The sequence below is a fragment of the Crotalus tigris genome, unplaced genomic scaffold, assembly GCF_016545835.1.
Source record: "Crotalus tigris isolate CLP2741 ecotype Arizona unplaced genomic scaffold, ASM1654583v1 scf7180000018362.2422785, whole genome shotgun sequence".
In the NCBI taxonomy this organism is placed as follows: Eukaryota; Metazoa; Chordata; class Lepidosauria; order Squamata; family Viperidae; genus Crotalus; species Crotalus tigris.
Window position 1 is genome coordinate 1,346,168 of NW_024096964.1, and position 18,677 is coordinate 1,364,844.

The 18,677-nt window shown below is 40.5% G+C and overlaps 2 protein-coding genes across 2 annotated transcripts in view; one reads left to right on the forward strand and one right to left on the reverse strand.

The window, feature by feature from the left end:
* The window catches only part of PRKG2 (protein kinase cGMP-dependent 2), a 93,216-nt gene extending 90,243 nt beyond the window's left edge, over nt 1-2,973 (forward strand). The window contains exon 19 of the mRNA XM_039350891.1: nt 309-2,973. Coding sequence (XP_039206825.1) covers nt 309-404 — 96 coding nt within the window. The 3' untranslated portion in view covers nt 405-2,973. The remainder of the gene's footprint in view (nt 1-308) is intronic.
* Nucleotides 2,974-14,870: 11,897 nt separating this feature from the next.
* The window catches only part of BMP3 (bone morphogenetic protein 3), a 35,123-nt gene continuing 31,316 nt past the window's right edge, over nt 14,871-18,677 (reverse strand). Inside the window, exon 3 of the mRNA XM_039350892.1 lies at nt 14,871-17,919. Within this exon, the coding sequence (XP_039206826.1) occupies nt 17,728-17,919 (192 nt within the window). The 3' untranslated portion in view covers nt 14,871-17,727. The remainder of the gene's footprint in view (nt 17,920-18,677) is intronic.

The window sequence follows — 18,677 nt, forward strand, 5'->3', positions numbered from 1 at the left end:
TATGCTTAAAAGGGGACTGATGGTTCAGCGGTTAAAGACACTAAACTTGTCAGCTGGAAAGCTGGCAGCCTGCGTTTGAGACCCCAGCATGTTGCAAAGGGGTGAGCTCTCATTCTTTGCCTCAGCAGTTCTTTGTCTCAGCCCACTTAGCAGTTCGAAAGTATGCAAATGCGAGTAGATAAATAGGTACCACTTCGGTGGAAAGGTAACAATGAAACGGGGATGAATACCTTAGAGTTGGTCACAACTGGACAGGGAAACCTTCAACCTTTTCCTTCAAGTATGCTTATACCATAACTCTTTTATAGCTTTCAGGCCCTATGGACTACAGCCACTTCGACAGATATCCACCTGAACAGGGAGTTCCGCCCGATGAACTTTCAGGCTGGGATAAAGATTTCTAAGAAGAAGGCTAGTGATGTAATTGTCCTCATCCACTGGTTGTCTGCAGGGACTGCACACGTACTTCTTCAGGGCACAGCCGAGATGCACTGAAATTGCATTTAAAATTCAAAGGACCATGGATCGCTCTCTAATTTTCTCGGTAAATTCCCAACACAAAAGTATTGCGTTGGGAAGCTATGCCTTCCGAGCAACAGAACAAAGGGGAGCAGTGACCAGCAGTTTAGCGCCCTGCCAAATTAAATTCCACAATCATCTCCTTCGGAAGTGTGTGTGACCCATTTATTAACATCAGTATCTATGCTGTAATGTGCTTTGCATAAAATGCCTCGGTGAGCTATCTTGGATCAGATGAGGAACAAAGGAGCGTGAGGGGAATGCTGGAAAGAGAGTAGCATTTAAATAGCTTTGTGAAGGTCTCAGCGCCAGACCTTCCGGGATAAATGAAACCCATTCTTAACAGTGGATGACTCCTGAAAACTAAAATGTGCCTCTGAAATCTTTTCCCTTAAAAAAAAAAAATCTTAAAATTAAGGTGTATTATTCTTACAAAAGCAAAAACATGCAGATGTAAAAATGCAGAAAATAAAAATAAACGAATGCCAAAAAAGGGAAAAAAAGTAGTAAAAACTAGATGTACAGTACATGCATAGACATACACGTGTATTTGATTTATTTTCCATAGATGAAGTGTGTGTATATCTCCTATAGACACACACAAACACATTCACATTTTCACAGAAAATTTCTATTTCTGTTATTTCTATTCTAGTTTCTATTCTTTCAGGGAGGAATGAATCAATGCAGTTGTACAAAGCATTTGATGACCAATTAGACTTTCAAGAAGAAATTCAATCGTTACTGAAAAATTATTTCCATAAGTAGTCATTTCTATATGTTTCACTTAATTCTGTAAAGATACGAAGAGAGATTTATGTTTATAGGTAGTTTTTGGACATAATGTTTAAAAAAATGGAGTGCCGTAGGTAGGCACTGTAATAGAAATATGTTTTAAAAAGTTAAACTTTGCTGAGTCCCCCTGTGCGGGAATCTTTTCTGAACTCCATAGTATTTTTTAAATCTTTTCTTAATGCTTGCTCCCTTTTTTCTAGATCTGCCCATGTCTGATCTATCAACTGCATGCACCTAAACAGGGCTATGGTCAAAAAAATCAAGATGGACTGGATATGACAGTGCAATCCAAGCTCCACCTGCTTTTTTTCCCGTGAATCACAAAAGCAACACACAGTGAAAACGGGCAGAGCATTAATTACACCATTATGTCCAGCATTTTGACAATTTTGACCATGCCCCTCTGAAGCTGAGGCAGCTTTCCTTGATAATGATAAGCATTATCTTAATGGCCCGCTGTGATCTCTTTTCAGAGCTTTAAGTATTCTTTTGTGGGGATGATTTATAGTAGGTAACTCACTCACACAATGGATTATTTGGAATTCAAGCACACTAGCCACATGAGAGGCTATTTATAAAGACAGAGATCCTGTCTGTTTTGTTTTTTTAAAAAAAGTTCAAGTCTTCCAGTTTTAAAATAAACCGATCAAAATTAGTAATCAAAGATTTTATTTTGTGGTAGAGCAGTGGCTTGAATGTAGGGGTATAAGATCATTGGATGGATCCTGGGTCTGCATCCTAGCCATAATAATATAGTTGATAAGGGATCCATCGGGATCTAGACCGAACTTTTGTGGAATATGCTAAGGAAATGAAGCTTGGATCTTTTGTATGCCTAGTGCAGGGGTAGGCAATCTTGCTCTTTTATGACTCGTGGACTTCAACTCCCAGAATTCCTGAGCCAGCCATGCTGAGTAGAAAGGAAGGGTTTCCAAGCTGAGCTATGCTGGCTCAGGAATTCTGGAAGTTGAAGTCCACGAGTCGTAAAAAGCCAAGGTTGCCTACCCCTGGCCTAGTGAACGCTCTATGAGTGCGCAAATGGATCCTTCTTGATCCATTCTAATAGTGGTTCTGCAAAATAAGGGGTGGGTGGGAATTCTGCACTTTTACAGAAATGGTATCTCCAGGTAAATGATCCCAGGTGTTTGGGCTGCGAAGCATCTCTGCTAGTTGAATGTAACGGTCCTTCCATCCAATGTAATTCATTTTTATTTAGATTCTCTCAAACAGGGATGGTTTTCCCAAATGACCATTTGTCATACTGGCTTGGCCTAATGGAAATTGGCATCAGCAACATCTGCCAAGCTACAGAAGTCTTACTTTGATGTAAAGGAACTCTGTAGATGCCAACTGATACCCATTAGTAATACCAAAGACTGTGCATTGTCACCAAGGCATCTCTAATTTTTGCCCTGTTTTGGAACTTTTCGAAATGTAAAGGCTGTAAAATATTTTTTTAAAAACAACAGAGTGCTTTCCCTCTATTTATTTGTATATAAATGCAATCGTCATTCCTATATGTTTGAGAATATTTTTAATGACCGCAGGAAGCCACATTTTATTGCACAGTGTAGAGAGCAAGAGACAGCCCTTGTCCTTTTTAATATTTGTCAAATGCATTGATTTCTTTGTGTGCATAAATAAATCCGTTCTACAACATCTTGCATTTCATTGGGTTGTATTTTTCCATGTTGTCATAAAGGGTAAGACAACTCTGGCTTCTGGCACATTGCTGCCTCCTCCAGTAATGGGAGTTCAGAAGGGACTTTTCTCCAAATTAATGCAAATGATGGGTTGTGAAAACCAGGGCCGAAAATGGGTAAACAGCCTTTCACAAAATAATAATAATAATAATAATGATGATGATGATGATGATGATGATGATGATGGAAAGAACCTTGGAGATCATCTAGTCCAACCCCCTACTCAGGCAGGAAACCCTACCATATCAGACAAATGGCTGTCCAGTCTCTTCTTTAAAACTTCCAGTTTTGGAGCATTCACCGCTTCTGGAGGCAGGTTGTTCCACTGGTTAATTGTTCTCACTGTCAAGAAGTTTCTCCTTAGTTCCAGGTTGCTTCTCTCCTTGATTAGTTTCCACCCGTTGCTTCTTGTCCTGCCTTCAGCCGCTTTGGAGAATAGCTTGACTCCCTCTTCTTTGTGGTAGCCCCTGAGATATTGGAACACTGTTATCATGTCACCCCTCATATTTCTCTTCATTAGATTAAACATACCCAATTTCTGCAGTCTTTCTTCATATGTTTTAAGCTCCAGTCCCCTGGTCATCTTTGTTGCTCTTCTCTGCACTCTATCTAGAGTTTCAACATTTTTTTTACATCGTGGTGACCAAATGACAGGGATTCAGTCAAGTTTCCCATGCATGTTCATGCTAAAAGATGAAAAATTGAGATATAAGTAGTCTTTGACTTACGGCTATAATTGAGCCCAGAATTATGGTAGTCAATTGTGCCGTTGTCATCGTGACCGTGACTGATTTTGCAACCTTTTTTTAAGTGGCCGTTAAGCAAATCCATTGTCTGTAATGGGTGTTGATTATTTTTTTTGTGTGGAAACTGGAAATCAAACATTAGTTTCTGACAAAAAATGTCACAAATCATGATCACATCGCCACAGGACATGAATGCCGGCCAACTGCTGAGCAGCCAGAATGCAATCACGTGATGATAAGGGTGGCCCACCGTGAGAAATTTGATTCCAGGTTGTAGGTAGCCTTGGGAGGTCTGTCGTAACTTCGAACAATCACTAAGCCACCCGTTGTAAATATGTGCGCCTTGTAACAGTTTTGTAACGCATTGTAGCAGTGGTGTTCAGAGGAGGTGTGTATCAAAATCTGCAAGATGAAAAGTGCAGCATTGTGATCCAAGGTCCATTTCTTGTATGTATGTATATATGTATGTCTTGAGTGGTTTTTTGATATACCTATCAGCCCAAATATGGGAAGAAGAAATCTATTTGGGCTGACAGGTGTATCAAAAAAACACTCAAGACATATTTCCTCACTCTCTTCCCTTCTCTCCCTGATACAGCTAACAAAGTGAGAAAGAGCCTGTGGCTTAGAGGTCAACGCAGCTGCCTAACGTGCTAGCAGCCCAGGTTCGAATCTGGCTGATGAGAGCTAATTAGCTCAAAATAGTTATCCCAGTCCCCCTTAACTCTTTGTTGGCAATCCAAAAATTTAGCATATATGTATGTATGTGTATGTATGTATCAATGTTGCATGCATATATGACTGACTTCTTGCAGATTTTGAACCTTCTTCGTAGACATTCCTGCATTCTCTAGATTAGAAGTGCAAAAGATGTCTAGGGAGAGTCTCAGTCAACAATGTCATGGTCGTCCCAAAGGTGCTTTTTCAAAAGGCAACTGGCCTTTCTTGGTTTTTTTCCTTGAAAACGTTTCACTTCTCATCCAAGAAGCTTCTTCACTTCTGGCTGAATAGTGGAGAATGGAAGGATATATATTCCTAGTAGTCATCTGGTTGTTAGCACTCTCTCTGAAAGTTGTTGAGGCCACTTTGGAGGTTTATCTGTGTCCTCAGGGTCACCAGAATAGTGCAAATGCGTGTGGGGACCTTCTTTCAGCAGTTCCAAGACTGTTCCACACCCACTGGCACTCTGATTCAGATGACCCTGAGGGCACAGACAAAGCCCCAAGGGGGCTCAACGGCTCTCAGAGACAGTGCTAACGACCAGATGACTGCAAAGAAATATGATCCTTCCATCCTCCCCACATTCCTGCAGGAACCGATGAAGCTTCTTGGATGTGAAACCAAACATCTTCAAGGAAAAACGAAGTCCAGTTGCCTTTTGAAAAAACATTTTTGAGACAAATGCAAAAAATGTGCCACTTTAGCCTAAGAGAGCTATCTTTCTTTTAGCTGGCTGGCTCAGGAATGCTGGGCGTTGAAGTCCACGAGTCATAAAAGAGCCAAGGTTGCCCACCCCTGACCTACTGAATGCTCTACGAGTGCTCAAATGGATCCTTCTTGATCCATTCTAATAGTGGTTCTGCAAAATAAGGGGTGGGTGGGAATTCTACACTTTTACAGAAATGGTATCTCCAGGTAAATGATCTCAGGTGTTTGGGCTGCGAAGCATCTCTGCTAGTTGAATGTAACGGTCCTTCCATCCAATGTAATTCATTTTTATTTAGATTCTCTCAAACAGGAATGGTTTTCCCAAACGACCATTTGTCATACTGGCTTGGCCTAATGGAAATTGGCATCAGCAACATCTGCCAAGCTACAGAAGTCTTACTTTGATGTAAAGGAACTCTGTAGATGCCAACTGATACCCATTAGTAATACTAAAGACTGCGCATTGTCACCAAGGCATCTCTAATTTTTGCCCTGTTTTGGAACTTTTCGAAATGTAAAGGCTGTACAATATTTTCTTCATCTTTTAATGCAATAAAATAGCCACAACTATTTACAAGATACTGTATATATTAGCAAGCTAACATCTATGGCCTTTTAAATCCCTGGTATGTTCCCTCATATCCTTTTAGTCCTTTTTCATCTTCGTCTTTGTATATTTTCTTTAAAATGTCCAATAACACCAAAACTGGATATTTGGCAATTAAAGCTGCATTTTTTTTTTAAAAAAAGCCACTTAACAAAACCTCTTTTTCCCACCATGTAACTGTTTAGGCGCAAAACCCAGAAGGCCACTAGCAGAGGCTCGTACAATATTACCATCGCAATAGCCCTCTAAAATTCTCAATGGTACTTGAGAGACAGTGAACACCTTTTGAGATTATGTTTATTTTGTTAATGAAAGATAATTTTTCATCCATCTTCCCGACAAGCTCCTATTAATCGGCCTAGTACTTTATGAAGCATTCTGACACCTGGATATCAAAATAACAGGGTTTTAGGACATAGAACATAGAATAATAGGATTGGAAGGAACCTTGAAGTATTCTTGTCTAATCCCCAGCCCAAACAGGAGATGCTATATATCAGTGGTTCTCAACCTTTTTAATGCCACGACCTCCAACCGATCGTAAGTCGAGGACTACTCAACCGGTCGTAAGTCGAGGACTACTCAACTGGTGCAGCATCGTTTGCAGAATAGGACTTTTGGCAGGCTCAGCAGGGCAGAGACAGCCTGGACAATTCCTATTGGCTTTTGAAAGCCAATAGAATTAGACTCTATCCAAGAGACTCTATTCTATTGGCTTTCAAAAGCCAATAGAATAAAAGGGAGTAGCACAGCTAAGGAAAAGGGGGAAAAATGGCGGACTGCGTTGTTTGGCGACCCCCGTGAAATGGTCATTCGACCCCAAATGGGGTCCCGACCCACAGGTTGAGAACCGCTGCTATATATCATTCTGGACAAACGGCTGTCCAGTCTCTTTTGGAAACCTCCAGAGTTGAAGCACTTAAAACATCCAGAGGTAAGTCCCAAAGGTGCTTTTTTTCCAAAAGGCAACTGGACTTTGTTTTTTTTTTCTTTGAAAACATCTCACTTCTCATGCAAGACATTTCTTCAGTTCCAAGAAAGTCCAGTTGCCTTTTGGAAAAAACACGTTTGGGACAGCCATGACCTGGATGATTGAGATCTCCATTGACTTCCAAAGCTAAGCCGTTCCACTGATATTGTCAGGAAATTCCTCCTCAGTTCGAGATTGGGTTTCTCTTTAATGAACTCCCACCCATTATGTCTTGTCCTGCACGCAGATTGACCCCCCCCTTTGTAATAGCCCCTGAAGTACTAGAAGACTGCCATCATATCATCCCTAATCTTTCTTTTCCTTGGACTAGACTGGGGTAGGCAACCTTGGTTTTTTTATGACTCGTGGACTTCATCTCCCAGAATTCCTGAGCCAGCATGGCTCAGCTTGGAAACTCTCCCTTTCCCCTCAGCATAGCTGACTCAGGAATTCTGGGAGTCGAAGTCCACGAGTCATAAAAGAGCCAAGGTTGCCTACCCCTGGACTAGACATATCTGGTTCTGTCAATTGTTCATCATGTGGTTTTGTATTGTGGTTTATCCCAGAGATGAACAAAACAGAACATTTCTTTCTTAGTTGCTTTTAACCTCACAGAACAGTTTGGCCCTCACCCAATTTTATCTCCTTGCTTCAAACCACAATCTTGTGACATCCCCAGGCAATAATTTAAGTACATTTATTCCTGCTGCCTCCAATACTGCCGTGCACATAGACTCAGGATAATTCATCATTAGACCAGCAACAAGACCTATCAATCTTCATCACAAGAGCTGGGCTCAAATATAACCTTTCAGAGGATTTGCTTCTGCAATTAACATGAGAATTAAGGACTTTTTGGAATGGTTAATGCAGGGTTAGGAATTATGGTTGTTCCGCAAAGCTAAACTCTTCTTTTAAACCTTGTCTTCACATTGAACAAGAATGAATGAATGAATGAATGAATGAAGACAGAGTTGGAAGGGACCTTGGAGGTCTTCTAGTCCAACCCCCTGCTTAGGCAGGAAACCCTATGCCATTTCAGACAAATGGTTGTCCAATCTCTTCTTAAAAACCTCCAGTGTTGGAGCATTCACAAGTTCTGGAGGCAAATTGTTCTACTGATTGTTCTGTCGGGAAATTTCTCCTTAGTTCTAGGTTGCTTCTCTCCTTGATTAATTTCCATCCTTTGCTTCTTGCCCACTGGGGCAAGTGCCAAGATGCCACCACAAAATTGTACATTGGCTCCCGGCTGGCCTGGACCAGGGCCAAGGCAGTGGGGACCGTTCCCTCACTGTTTCCAGGATGGCTTCACGGGCCACATGAAACCACTTCGCGGGCCGCATCCGCCCCCCGGGCCTTGTGTTTGACATGTCTGCTCTAGAAAGAGTACAGAGAAGAGCAACAAAGATTACTAGTGGACTGGAGGCTAAAACATATAAGGAACGGTTGCTAGAATTGGGTATGTCTAGTTTAATGAAGAGAAGGACGAGGGGGGACATGATAGCATGTCCCAATATCTCAGGGGCTGCCCCAAAGAAGAGGGAGTCAAGCTATTCTCCAAAGCGGCTGAGGGCAGGACAAGAAGCAATGGATGGAAACTAACCAAAGAGAGAAGCAACCTAGAACTAAGGAGAAACTTCCTGACAGTGAGAACAATTAACCAGTGGAACAACCTGCCTCCAGAAGCGGTGAATGCTCCAACACTGGAAGTTTTTAAGAAGAAACTGGACAGCCATTTGTCCGAAACGGTATAGGGTTACTTGCCTGAGCAAGGGGTTGGACTTGATGACCTCCAAGGTCCCTTCCAACTTTTTTATTATTATTATTATTGTTGTTGTTGCTGTTGTTGTTAAGTGATTGTCCACTAGGACTCCGAGATCAAATCCATGGCTTCATCTTGAACATGTTTATTTACCTTTAATATGAGTCTGAAGGCTAAATCATGTGATGAACGGCTAAGGGAACAAGGTATGTTTGGCCTAATGAAGAGAATACTAAGGGGATACCTGATAGCATCTTCCAGTACCTGAAGGGATGTCACAGGGAAGAGGGCATTAATTTATTCTCCATAGCACCTGAAGGCAGGATAAAACCAAATGGGTGGAAGCTGATCAGAAGGAGATCCTACCTGGAATCAAGGAGGAAATTCCCAACGGTGAGAAAAATTAACCAGTGAAACAGTTTGCCTCTCAGAGTTATAGGTACTCTTATTGCTGGAGACTCCCCCAAAAAAGATTGGACAACCATTTGTCCAGGATGACATAAGGACTCCTGCAGGGGTCTCCAAAAGTCCCTTCCAGTCCTATGATTCCATGTTGGATTGCTTGGAAAGATAAATCTACTTTGGGTTAATATCTTAGCTCCCCTGGAGGGGTAGTGCTGACCTATTACATAAGAAGGTTGTTAGAAACACAAGTTAATGTGTGAGAAACACTTTACCCTTTGTTGAAATAATACAGGAATTGGAAATGAACTCTGAAGTATAGCTACCTTTCAGTTTTCTTCTTTTTTCACTAAAATATTCCTAAAGCGGTGGTTCCATGAAAATCAGTAGGATTTTACTTCCACAAAGACTACTTAGAACCGAATGAGAAGCAGTTACTTAGAGGAATCATTATTTTAGTTCTGTGGTAGCCAGCCTAAATCCTGTCTGGCCTAATTTGTTCGGGGTGGGGTGGGGTGGGGGGGGTGTTTCCTCTTAGCCGAGTAGTACAAAAATGATAGCTTGGCTTTTATAACAACGCTTTTGTAAACCCAAGGTTACATCTAGCTTTGCATCTAGAAATGGATTGTAAACCAAAGCTGACTCTGAATGAAATATTACTGTGCTCCCACACAAAAACACAATGCTAATGAATCCTAGTGTTCAAGAAGTTTGCTGGTAACACAAGACACCAATTCAGTTGTGAAGGTTATTTGCCAGCAGAATTCAAGCAGTAAGCACCATTTCCTGATAAACCAACACAACCTCAGTCATAGAATTGAGAGGTCTACTCAAAATCCAATCAGAAACTCTAAAGTAGGAGTGTCCAACTTTGGCAACGTTAAGACCTGTGGACTTCAACTCCCAGAATTCCCCACCCAGCATGGCTGACTGGAGAATTCAGGGAACTGAAGTCCACAGGTCTTAAAGTTGCCCAGATTGGATACCCCTGCTTTAAAGCCTTTTTACCCGCCTATATTTATTCATCAAGTGGCGAAAGCAATCTTCCTAAAAGGACAGACATCTGCCAGGGCACTTCTTTCCAAACCTGGCAATGTTGGCTCATGGCTTCAGAGACCAAGCTGAAAGTTTGTTTTAGAGCAAAATGATGCCAACCCAGAATGGAAAGCTATGCTTTGGGTTCACACACAAAGTATGCCAATCCATGGCTTCCTTACTCGTGTCTTCTTTATTAGTTAATGCATAGGTTGACTCAATCTGTTTATTATTAAATAAGTGGTTGACTTCAGAACATCTGATAATTGTAAGGCTTACAAATCATACATTTACAGGGAGTCCTGATTTACAATTCTGCCTAACATTTCCATCACTAAGCAAGACATTTGTTGAGTTTTGCCCCATTTTACAACCTTTCTTGCTGTTCAGTGAATCATTTCAGTTGTTAAGTTAGTAACATGGTTGTTAAGTGAAATCCGGCTTCCCCATTGACTTTGCTCGTCAGAGGTTTGCAAAAGATGACGAAATAACCCCAGGACACTGCAACTGTCATAAGTACATGCCAGTTTCCAAGTGCATGAATTTTGATTACCTGCAAAGGTCAAAAGTGTGAAAAACCTAAGTCATTTTTCTTCAGTGACTTGTAACTTGTAACTTTGAATTGTCCCTAAATGTAAGTTAAGGACTATCTGTAATTAGTTTGAAACAAGCAATGTCCCATTATGCCAGCACAATCAGTTTACACATAACATTTTACAGAACTAAGCCAGCTATTTGCAAGTGCATGTATTCATATACCTTGCCTTCTCTATTCTCACCACTCATCTTCCCATAAGATCTGGATCACCTGGCTGAACACAGGTAATTCATTGGGGGGAGGTGCTTTGTGTCAGTTGGTCACTTCAGGACAGGGGTAGACAACCTTGATTCTTTTATGACTCACGGACTTCAACTCCCTGAATTCCTGAGCCAGCATGGCTCAGCTTGGAAACTCTCCCTTTCCCCACAGCATGGCTGGCTCAGGAATTCTGGGAGTTGAAGTCCACGAGTCATAAAAGAGCCAAGGTTGCCTACCCCTGGTCTAAATGGTCCTTTGTGTATGCCAAACAGACAGATTTAATGTACATGTGCAGAATTTAAGTCACTTTGCCCTCCTAAGAATCTGAATGCCCTTTGAATAACCCAGAGGGCAAATAACACATATCTTACTGCTGAATAAATACGTATAGATAATTATTATCTCAAATTAGACCTATTTTTGATGCAATGCTTTTTTCTACCCTTCTAATTTTTTTTCTCCCTTTGAAGTTTTAAATAGCTATTATCTCATGTTTGGATGAAAACCTTTAATGTACCTTGAAAATATAAAGAAAAGAGAACTTTTCATCTCTTGAAAAGCTTATCTATAGAATGTTCCTCCTGGCCCTGTCAACATGGGGAGGTTTTTTTTCAAAGGCTGTTTTATGAAAAAAGGTTCAGTCCTTCTTTCCCATTTAGATTCTGCCCTTTGATGGAGTAATGGAGCGTGAAGTGCTTCCTTCTCACAAACCCCTTCTTTCTGTTGAATCATAAACTAGCCATAATTTTCATTGGATTCTATCCAATAACCTGCTTCACAGGACTGTATCAGTTTTTAAATCCATTTTATAGCCTTTGCTTTCAGCCTTTCTCATCAGGTTCCCTTGGAGTGACTCAGCCCTCACCGTGCAGAAATGGTTACCTCAACTATTGATCCTGTCATGGTTGGCTGTGGAAATTTATTATCCTCATTGCTGGGGGTGGGAAAATATCTTGAGGATGTCAGTTGGCTGTTAGAATCGAACAAATAGCTGGCTTAGTTCTGTAAAGTATTATGTGTAACTGTGCTAACATAATGGGACATCATAATAATAATAATAATAATAATAATAATAATAATAATAATAATAATAATAATAATAATAAACTGGTGGGATCATAAAATAGAGAAAGTCATAGAAAATGATAAAATTAAACTGCTCTGGGACTTCAGAATTCAAACAGACAAGCAACTGCAACATAACACCCCAGACTTAACAATTGTCGATAAGAAAGACAAAAAAGTCTGGATAGTGGACGTGGCAGTGCCTGGAGACAGCAGAATAGAAGAGAAAGAACTGGAGAAGATAACAAAATACAAAGACCTACAAATAGAAATCGAAAGACTGTGGCAAAAGCAAGCAAGGGTAGTACCAATAGTCATAGGCTCCTTGGGTGCAATCCCAAAACAACTGGAGCACCACTTGAACACAATTGGCATTGACAAATTCGCTATTAGTCAATTGCAAAAGGCGGCCTTATTAGGAACTGCTTCCATCCTGCGACGATATCTGTAATACCATCAAACATCCACATCTGCCTATCCCAGGTCCTGGGTGAGGACTCGATAGGTAGACAAAACGCCAAATCCAGTCTGAACATCTAGCTGACTGTGCGATGATCGATAATAATAAAATAAAGTTGGGAGGGACCTTGGAGGTCATCTAGTCCAACCCCCTGCTCAGGCAGGAAACCCTATACCATTTCGGACAAATGGCTGTCCAGTCTCTTCTTAAAAATTTCCAGTGTTGGAGCATTCACCGCTTCTGGAGGCAGATTGTTCCACTGGTTAATTGTTCTGTCAGGAAGTTTCTCCTTAGTTCTAGGTTGCTTCTCTCCTTAATTTTCATCCATTGCTTCTTGTCCTGCCTCCAGGTTCTTTGGACAATGGCTTGACTCCCTCTTCTTTGGGGCAGCCCCTGAGATATTGGAAGGCTACTATCATGTCCCCCCTCGTCCTTCTCTTCATTAAACTAGACATACCCAATTCTTCATATGTTTTAGCCTTCAGTCCCCTGATCATCCTTGTTGTTCTTCTTTACACTCTTCCTTGTTTCAAACTAATTGCAGGTAGTCCTCAACTTAAAACTATTTGTTTAGGGACAATTCAAAGTTATAACGACACTGAATAAAAGTGATTTATGTTTTTCACTTTTGACCTTTGCAGCATTCCCATGGGTAGGTGATCAAAATTCATGCACTTGGAAACTGGCATGTACTTATGACAGTTGCAGTGTCCTGGGGTTATTTCATCATCTTTTGCATACTTCTGATGAGCAAAGTCAACGGGGAAGCCGGATTTCACTTAACAACCATGTTACTAACTTAACAACTGCAGTGATTCACTGAACAGCAAGAAAGGTTGTAAAATGGGGCAAAACTCAACAAATGTCTTGCTTAGCGATGGAAATGTTGGGCACCATTGTAAATCCAGGACTCCCTGTAATGTATGATTTGTAAGCCTTACAATTATCAGATTTTCTGAAGTCAAGCACTTATTTAATAATAAGAAGATTGAGTCAACCTATGCATTAACTAATAAAGAAGAGACGAGTAAGGAAGCCATGGATTGGCATACTTTGTGTGTGAACCCAAAGCATAGCTTTCCATTCTGGGTTGGGATCATTTTGCTCTAAAACAAACTTTCAGCTTGGTCTCTGAAGCCATGAGCCAACATTGCCAGGTTTGGAAAGAAGTGCCCTGGCAGATGTCTGTCCTTTTAGGGAGATTGCTTTCGCCACCTGATGAATAAGTATAGGCGGGTAAAAAGGCTTTAAAGCAGGGGTATCCAATCTGGGCAACTTTTCTAGATGCAAAGCTCAATATAACTTTAATCACTCAAAACACTTCCCTAAAGTTGACATCCAAGGCTTCTTTATATAGGGAAACCAGATTCGTTTGTGGTCCATGATCACCATTAAGGTAAATTCTGAGCTTGCAATGTCTTGCGATCCAGGAATGTGATGGGCTCCAGAGCATTCTAGTGCCAATGAAAAATGAGGGTGAAAGACAGGATCATTAGCAACCAATTACCATCGCATTTCTGTTCTCTAGACCGCAATTCAATCCACCTGGAGGAACAAGTGCTTAGGAGCAACATGATGCAGAAGAGGTGGAGTCAAGAGAGTAATCAGTCTGGAGTCCTTATGTTGCCAAAAGTGATCCAGGACTAGCCTCTCTTGAATCCGTTTAACTCTTATCTAGCACCAATTTGGTAGGCCTCAAGTTGATTAGATTCCTGTGTATAGGCCTGAGCAATAAATCTTCTGAAGTTACAATTTTACATAAGTTACAAAGTTACATATAAGCCTGTTTTTTCGCACCTGACCCATTGGTTTCTATTATATAAAAATGGAATTACTGTATTAAGAAGCCCAGCTTGACAGGGCCATCTCTTGTGCTCAAACATGAAAGGGAAACACCATGGCTTATAGACAATAAAATAAAAGGCAAAACTTGAATTCATCTTCTGCTTTCTAGTCTGGAACCTTAACCACTAGAGTAGGGGTAGGCAACCTTGGCTCTTTTATGACTCATGGACTTCAACTCCCAGAATTCCTGAGCCAACATGGCTCAGCTTGGAAACTCTCCCTTTCTCCTCAGCATGGCTGACTCAGGAATTCTGGGAGTTGAAGTCCACGAGTCATAAAGCGGCCTAGGCCTAGGCCAGGCATAGGCAACTTTGGCTCTTTTATGACTCATGGACTTCAACTCCCAGAATTCCTGAGCCAGCATGGCTCAGCTTGGAAACTCTTCCTTTCCCCTCAGGATGACTGGCTCAGGAATTCTTGGAGTTGAAGTCCATGAGTCATAAAAGGGGCAAGTTTGAAGACTCCTGCACTTGACTAGAGCAAGCTGGCTATAACATAAGTTTCTAAAATTTTATTTATTTGCACAGTTGAATGATGCTTTGTCTTTCTTCTCTGCCTCAAGGAGGCTAACTTTGCTAATTTCAACTCAATTTTAATGTTGATAGTTATTATTTTAAGGTTTAATGTTTTATCTTGTTTTACTTAGATGTAAGAGTTGCCTCTTGGCAAGACTGGTAGCTACTAACTTAACAACTACAGTGATTCACTTAACTGGGGCAAGAAAAGTCATAAAATGGTTCAAAACTCATTTATTGTCTTGCTTAGCAACAGGAGGTTTGGGTTCATGTGGTCATAAATCAAGGACTATCAGTATTTGCCCAGGAAGCGTGAATTAAGTAGCTTAGAATTAATGCAGAAAAATAAAAAAAAATATTCTTCCACATCCCTCTCTTTAACAATTGTGGACTGTGATTTTTGTCATGAGTACTTTTGTAGTTACTAGAAAATAAACAAGAATCCTAAACTTCATACTAAGCTGTTTTTCAAAAACACAATCTTGTACACAATAATATGCAGTGGGGAAAAAAAAGCATTGTTAACTAAAGGAGAGAAACAAACAAATCAAACAAGCTTATATATTAGCAGAGAAAATATTCTTCTTTGTGATCTGGGATATACACATTTACGTTTGAAGGCAGATATATAGATATATAATTTTTCAAAATTAATATAAAAACCGCCGTGTTTGAAGACTACTAAAATGCAGAAATTAATTAACATATGCATTAGAAATAAATTAAATGCATTGATAAAAGCTTCTTTCCATATACAAATATCCTTTGGCCTTTTAAAAACTTTACTGATGCCAACTGTACAAGCATTTATTCCTAAACAAAAAAAAATGTACAAAAGTCTTTATATACATTTTACATAGACGAGGAGGTGGTAAGATTAATCACAAATGAATTGGTTGTTCACTTAGGCAGTATTTACCCTCTTGAATCTGCAACTCACCTCTCTAGAAATTAAAGCTGAAAAACCCCATTTGCACTACTACAGGTTTGCCTGAATGCAAGAAAATTGTCCCAGGCTTTGGGCAGAGAGTGGAAGGCACTTTCCATCTTCTGTAAGATGCAGAAGATGCAGTGGTAGATTTGAACCAAGATCCTAACCTCTCCAAAATTGGCAACTTCAAGACTTTTGGACTTCAACTCCCAGAATTCCTCACCTAGCCATGAAGTCAACAACTCTTAAAGTTGCCAAGTTTGGGGACCCAAGATCTATGTTTTACAAAGTTATGCATGTGGTCATTGAGACAGGGGTGTGAAAAATGTCAAGATGATGGTTAGGGCAACTTTGAAGTCCCACCCATTTTAAATGAGTTTTACAGGCATGATGCGTGTAAAGAAGACAAGTGTTGGAAAATTGCCAGTTAACCTGGAAGGAGAGGTCAAATGAGGGTTTAGCTTGGAATCCATGCACAGCTGCAAGCAGTATAAGCTTGACCTCCCCCCCAAATCCATGAAGCTTTATCTGGTCATTCCCGGGAAGGCAAGCAGTCTGGGGAGATTCTTATAATATGTGTGACAAACTCTAAAGCTACTGGCTTTGGCTTTTTATGACAAGTGATGGCTGCTAGCTTCTAATAGCTATGCTTCTATGATGGCTGCCATCTTGACTGTTCCTCCATGGGCACCCCTTTCTGCAACACATATGGATACCGTATATTGGGACAACTGCCTCTAACTAACTAACTTCACACTGAAATAGATTCTGAGAGCAAAGCTGAGTTCATACATCTTGCTAAGCCACGATTTAATCATAGTTCATTAAATACATCACAATTCACCTAGCTTATATAGCCACAGATCACCTTCACAAATTCCAATGGCTAAGTTCATACAGCGTGTTGAAATCAACCCAATAAATCAAGGAGTGGCATCTCAACTTTGATGATCTGGGTCCTAGTTAAGAACTTACCTGCTCCCTTCCCAAATGGGTCATGCATTAAAGGTATTTGCTATATTTTCTTTAATCCTTAACTTCACTTTGTAAAGATCATCACCTGGATAGGCTGCAATTTTATACTTATTACCCTGGAAGTTACTCCTACTGGGCCTTGAGTAGACAATTGTTTTATTTATACATATATCAAATTTACAAACCATCAGTCTCCCTCACAGAGTGACTATTATGTCAGGTTCTCTATAGCAGGCTAATAAAAAGTCAAAATGGCAGCTTCAATCCTCTGGCCACGGCTGCCATCTTGACTCCCTGCCTATAATATCCTGAACATGTATAAGTTTCACAATTCCCATTGTGAAATGGTCATTACAATTATTGGCTACCATAATTGACTGGCAAATTAAAATCTGCCTTCTTTTCTGCCACTCTATCCCGTTTATCACTTCTTTCTGGTATTCAGTACTGAGATAAGAGATCAAGGTTCAAGATTTTATAGCAAACAGAGATGTAAGGTATCTCGACCTTTACTAAATACGCACCAGAAGTGCATTTCTGCTTTCAGATAAAAAGTGCCTATAATTTTAAGAATGAAAGCCCATGTTTATGTGAGGGGGTAGAACAGAACACTACTGACATGTTATGCCAGGAAAACCAACAGGTTAAATTTTGGAGGTTTTTTTAGATTATTTGAATCTCTGAAATATGGGAAATAGGATCTTACTAGCTTATGGTATATTTTGAGTCTTCGGATAACCTAAATTAGAAAGCTTAGCTTCAAAAGCACAAGGTGGATATTAAATCTCCTTCACCATTACATTCTGGAAGAGTACATTGGAAAACCAGCAACTTGGGTGAACGCTCTTCAAACATACTGTAGCTTAAAAATATATATCGTATTTTCCTGCTAATCTTCAGTTCCTGATGAATTCTTTCCAGTTTTCATTTTCCTATTTCCCCACCACCACTGAGACCTCCCCCACATTGTTTGCCCCTGTGGTGAGCTTTCCAAACTTCCTTCTCTATGCTCACAGTAGGAAAATTACAGTTTGAGGAAAGCTATTCCATCTTCCTTCTCAGCTCTTGCTTACTTATCCATTCATAAAACTGGACAACGATATGCTTTGGAAAATGGAAAGAGGAGAGGCTTTATGAAGCAACAAAGTCGCTGTAGAAAGCAGGAATATGTTATCTGCAAGCGCAGGATTCCACTGTCATATTTGGATAAACTTTGAGTACCACGTTTTTGTTTTCATCAAAGAATAAAATGCTGAGAGGTGACATCTTGTCTGGAACACAGCAAGGCTCCGGAATGCCAGAAACCACCCCTACGGCTCTCACTATGCTCTGAATGGTTGCGTGGTTTGATGGCTTCAGGGCCTGTGGAGAAGAAGATAAATAAGAAAACTCAATACATGGCCACAGGGCTTTTTTTGTCATATAATGCTCAGAATGGAATTCCGGCACCTTTTCTTGATGGAACCTTGTAGGGTAGACAAAGTGGGTTGTATGATGTGTGTGAGTTCCGGCACCTTTTTTTTTTTTTTTTACAAAAAAAAAAAAAGCACTGCATGGCCAACAGGACACAAAACACCGGGTTCTTCACAGCAATGAATGATGGACAGATGTCTACAGGTAGCCCTTGACTTACAACAGTTTGTTCAGTGACCTTTCAAAGTTACAACGGCGTTGAAAAAAGGACATGACCATTTTTCACACGTACATGTAGTGTCCCTGAGGTTATGTGATCAGAATTTGGACACTTGCAACTAGTTCATATTTATGACGGTGGCAGTGTCCCGGGGTCACGTGATCCCCTCTTGTGACCTTCTGACAAGCAAAGTCAATGGAGAAGCCAAGTTCGCTTAAGAACTGTGCCACTGACTTAATAGCTGCAGTGATTCACTTAACAACTGTGGCAAGAAATGTCGTAAAAGGGGGCAAAACTCATTTAACACATGTCTCATTTAACAACAGAAATATTGGGCTCAATTGTGCTTGCAAATTGAGGACTACCTGTACTGCAATGTTATCAAATGGTTATCAATTCAGCTGGGAAATGGCATTTTCCTGGAGCAGTGTTTCTCAACCTCAGCAACTTGAAGATATATGGACTTCGGTTTCCATAATTGTCACAG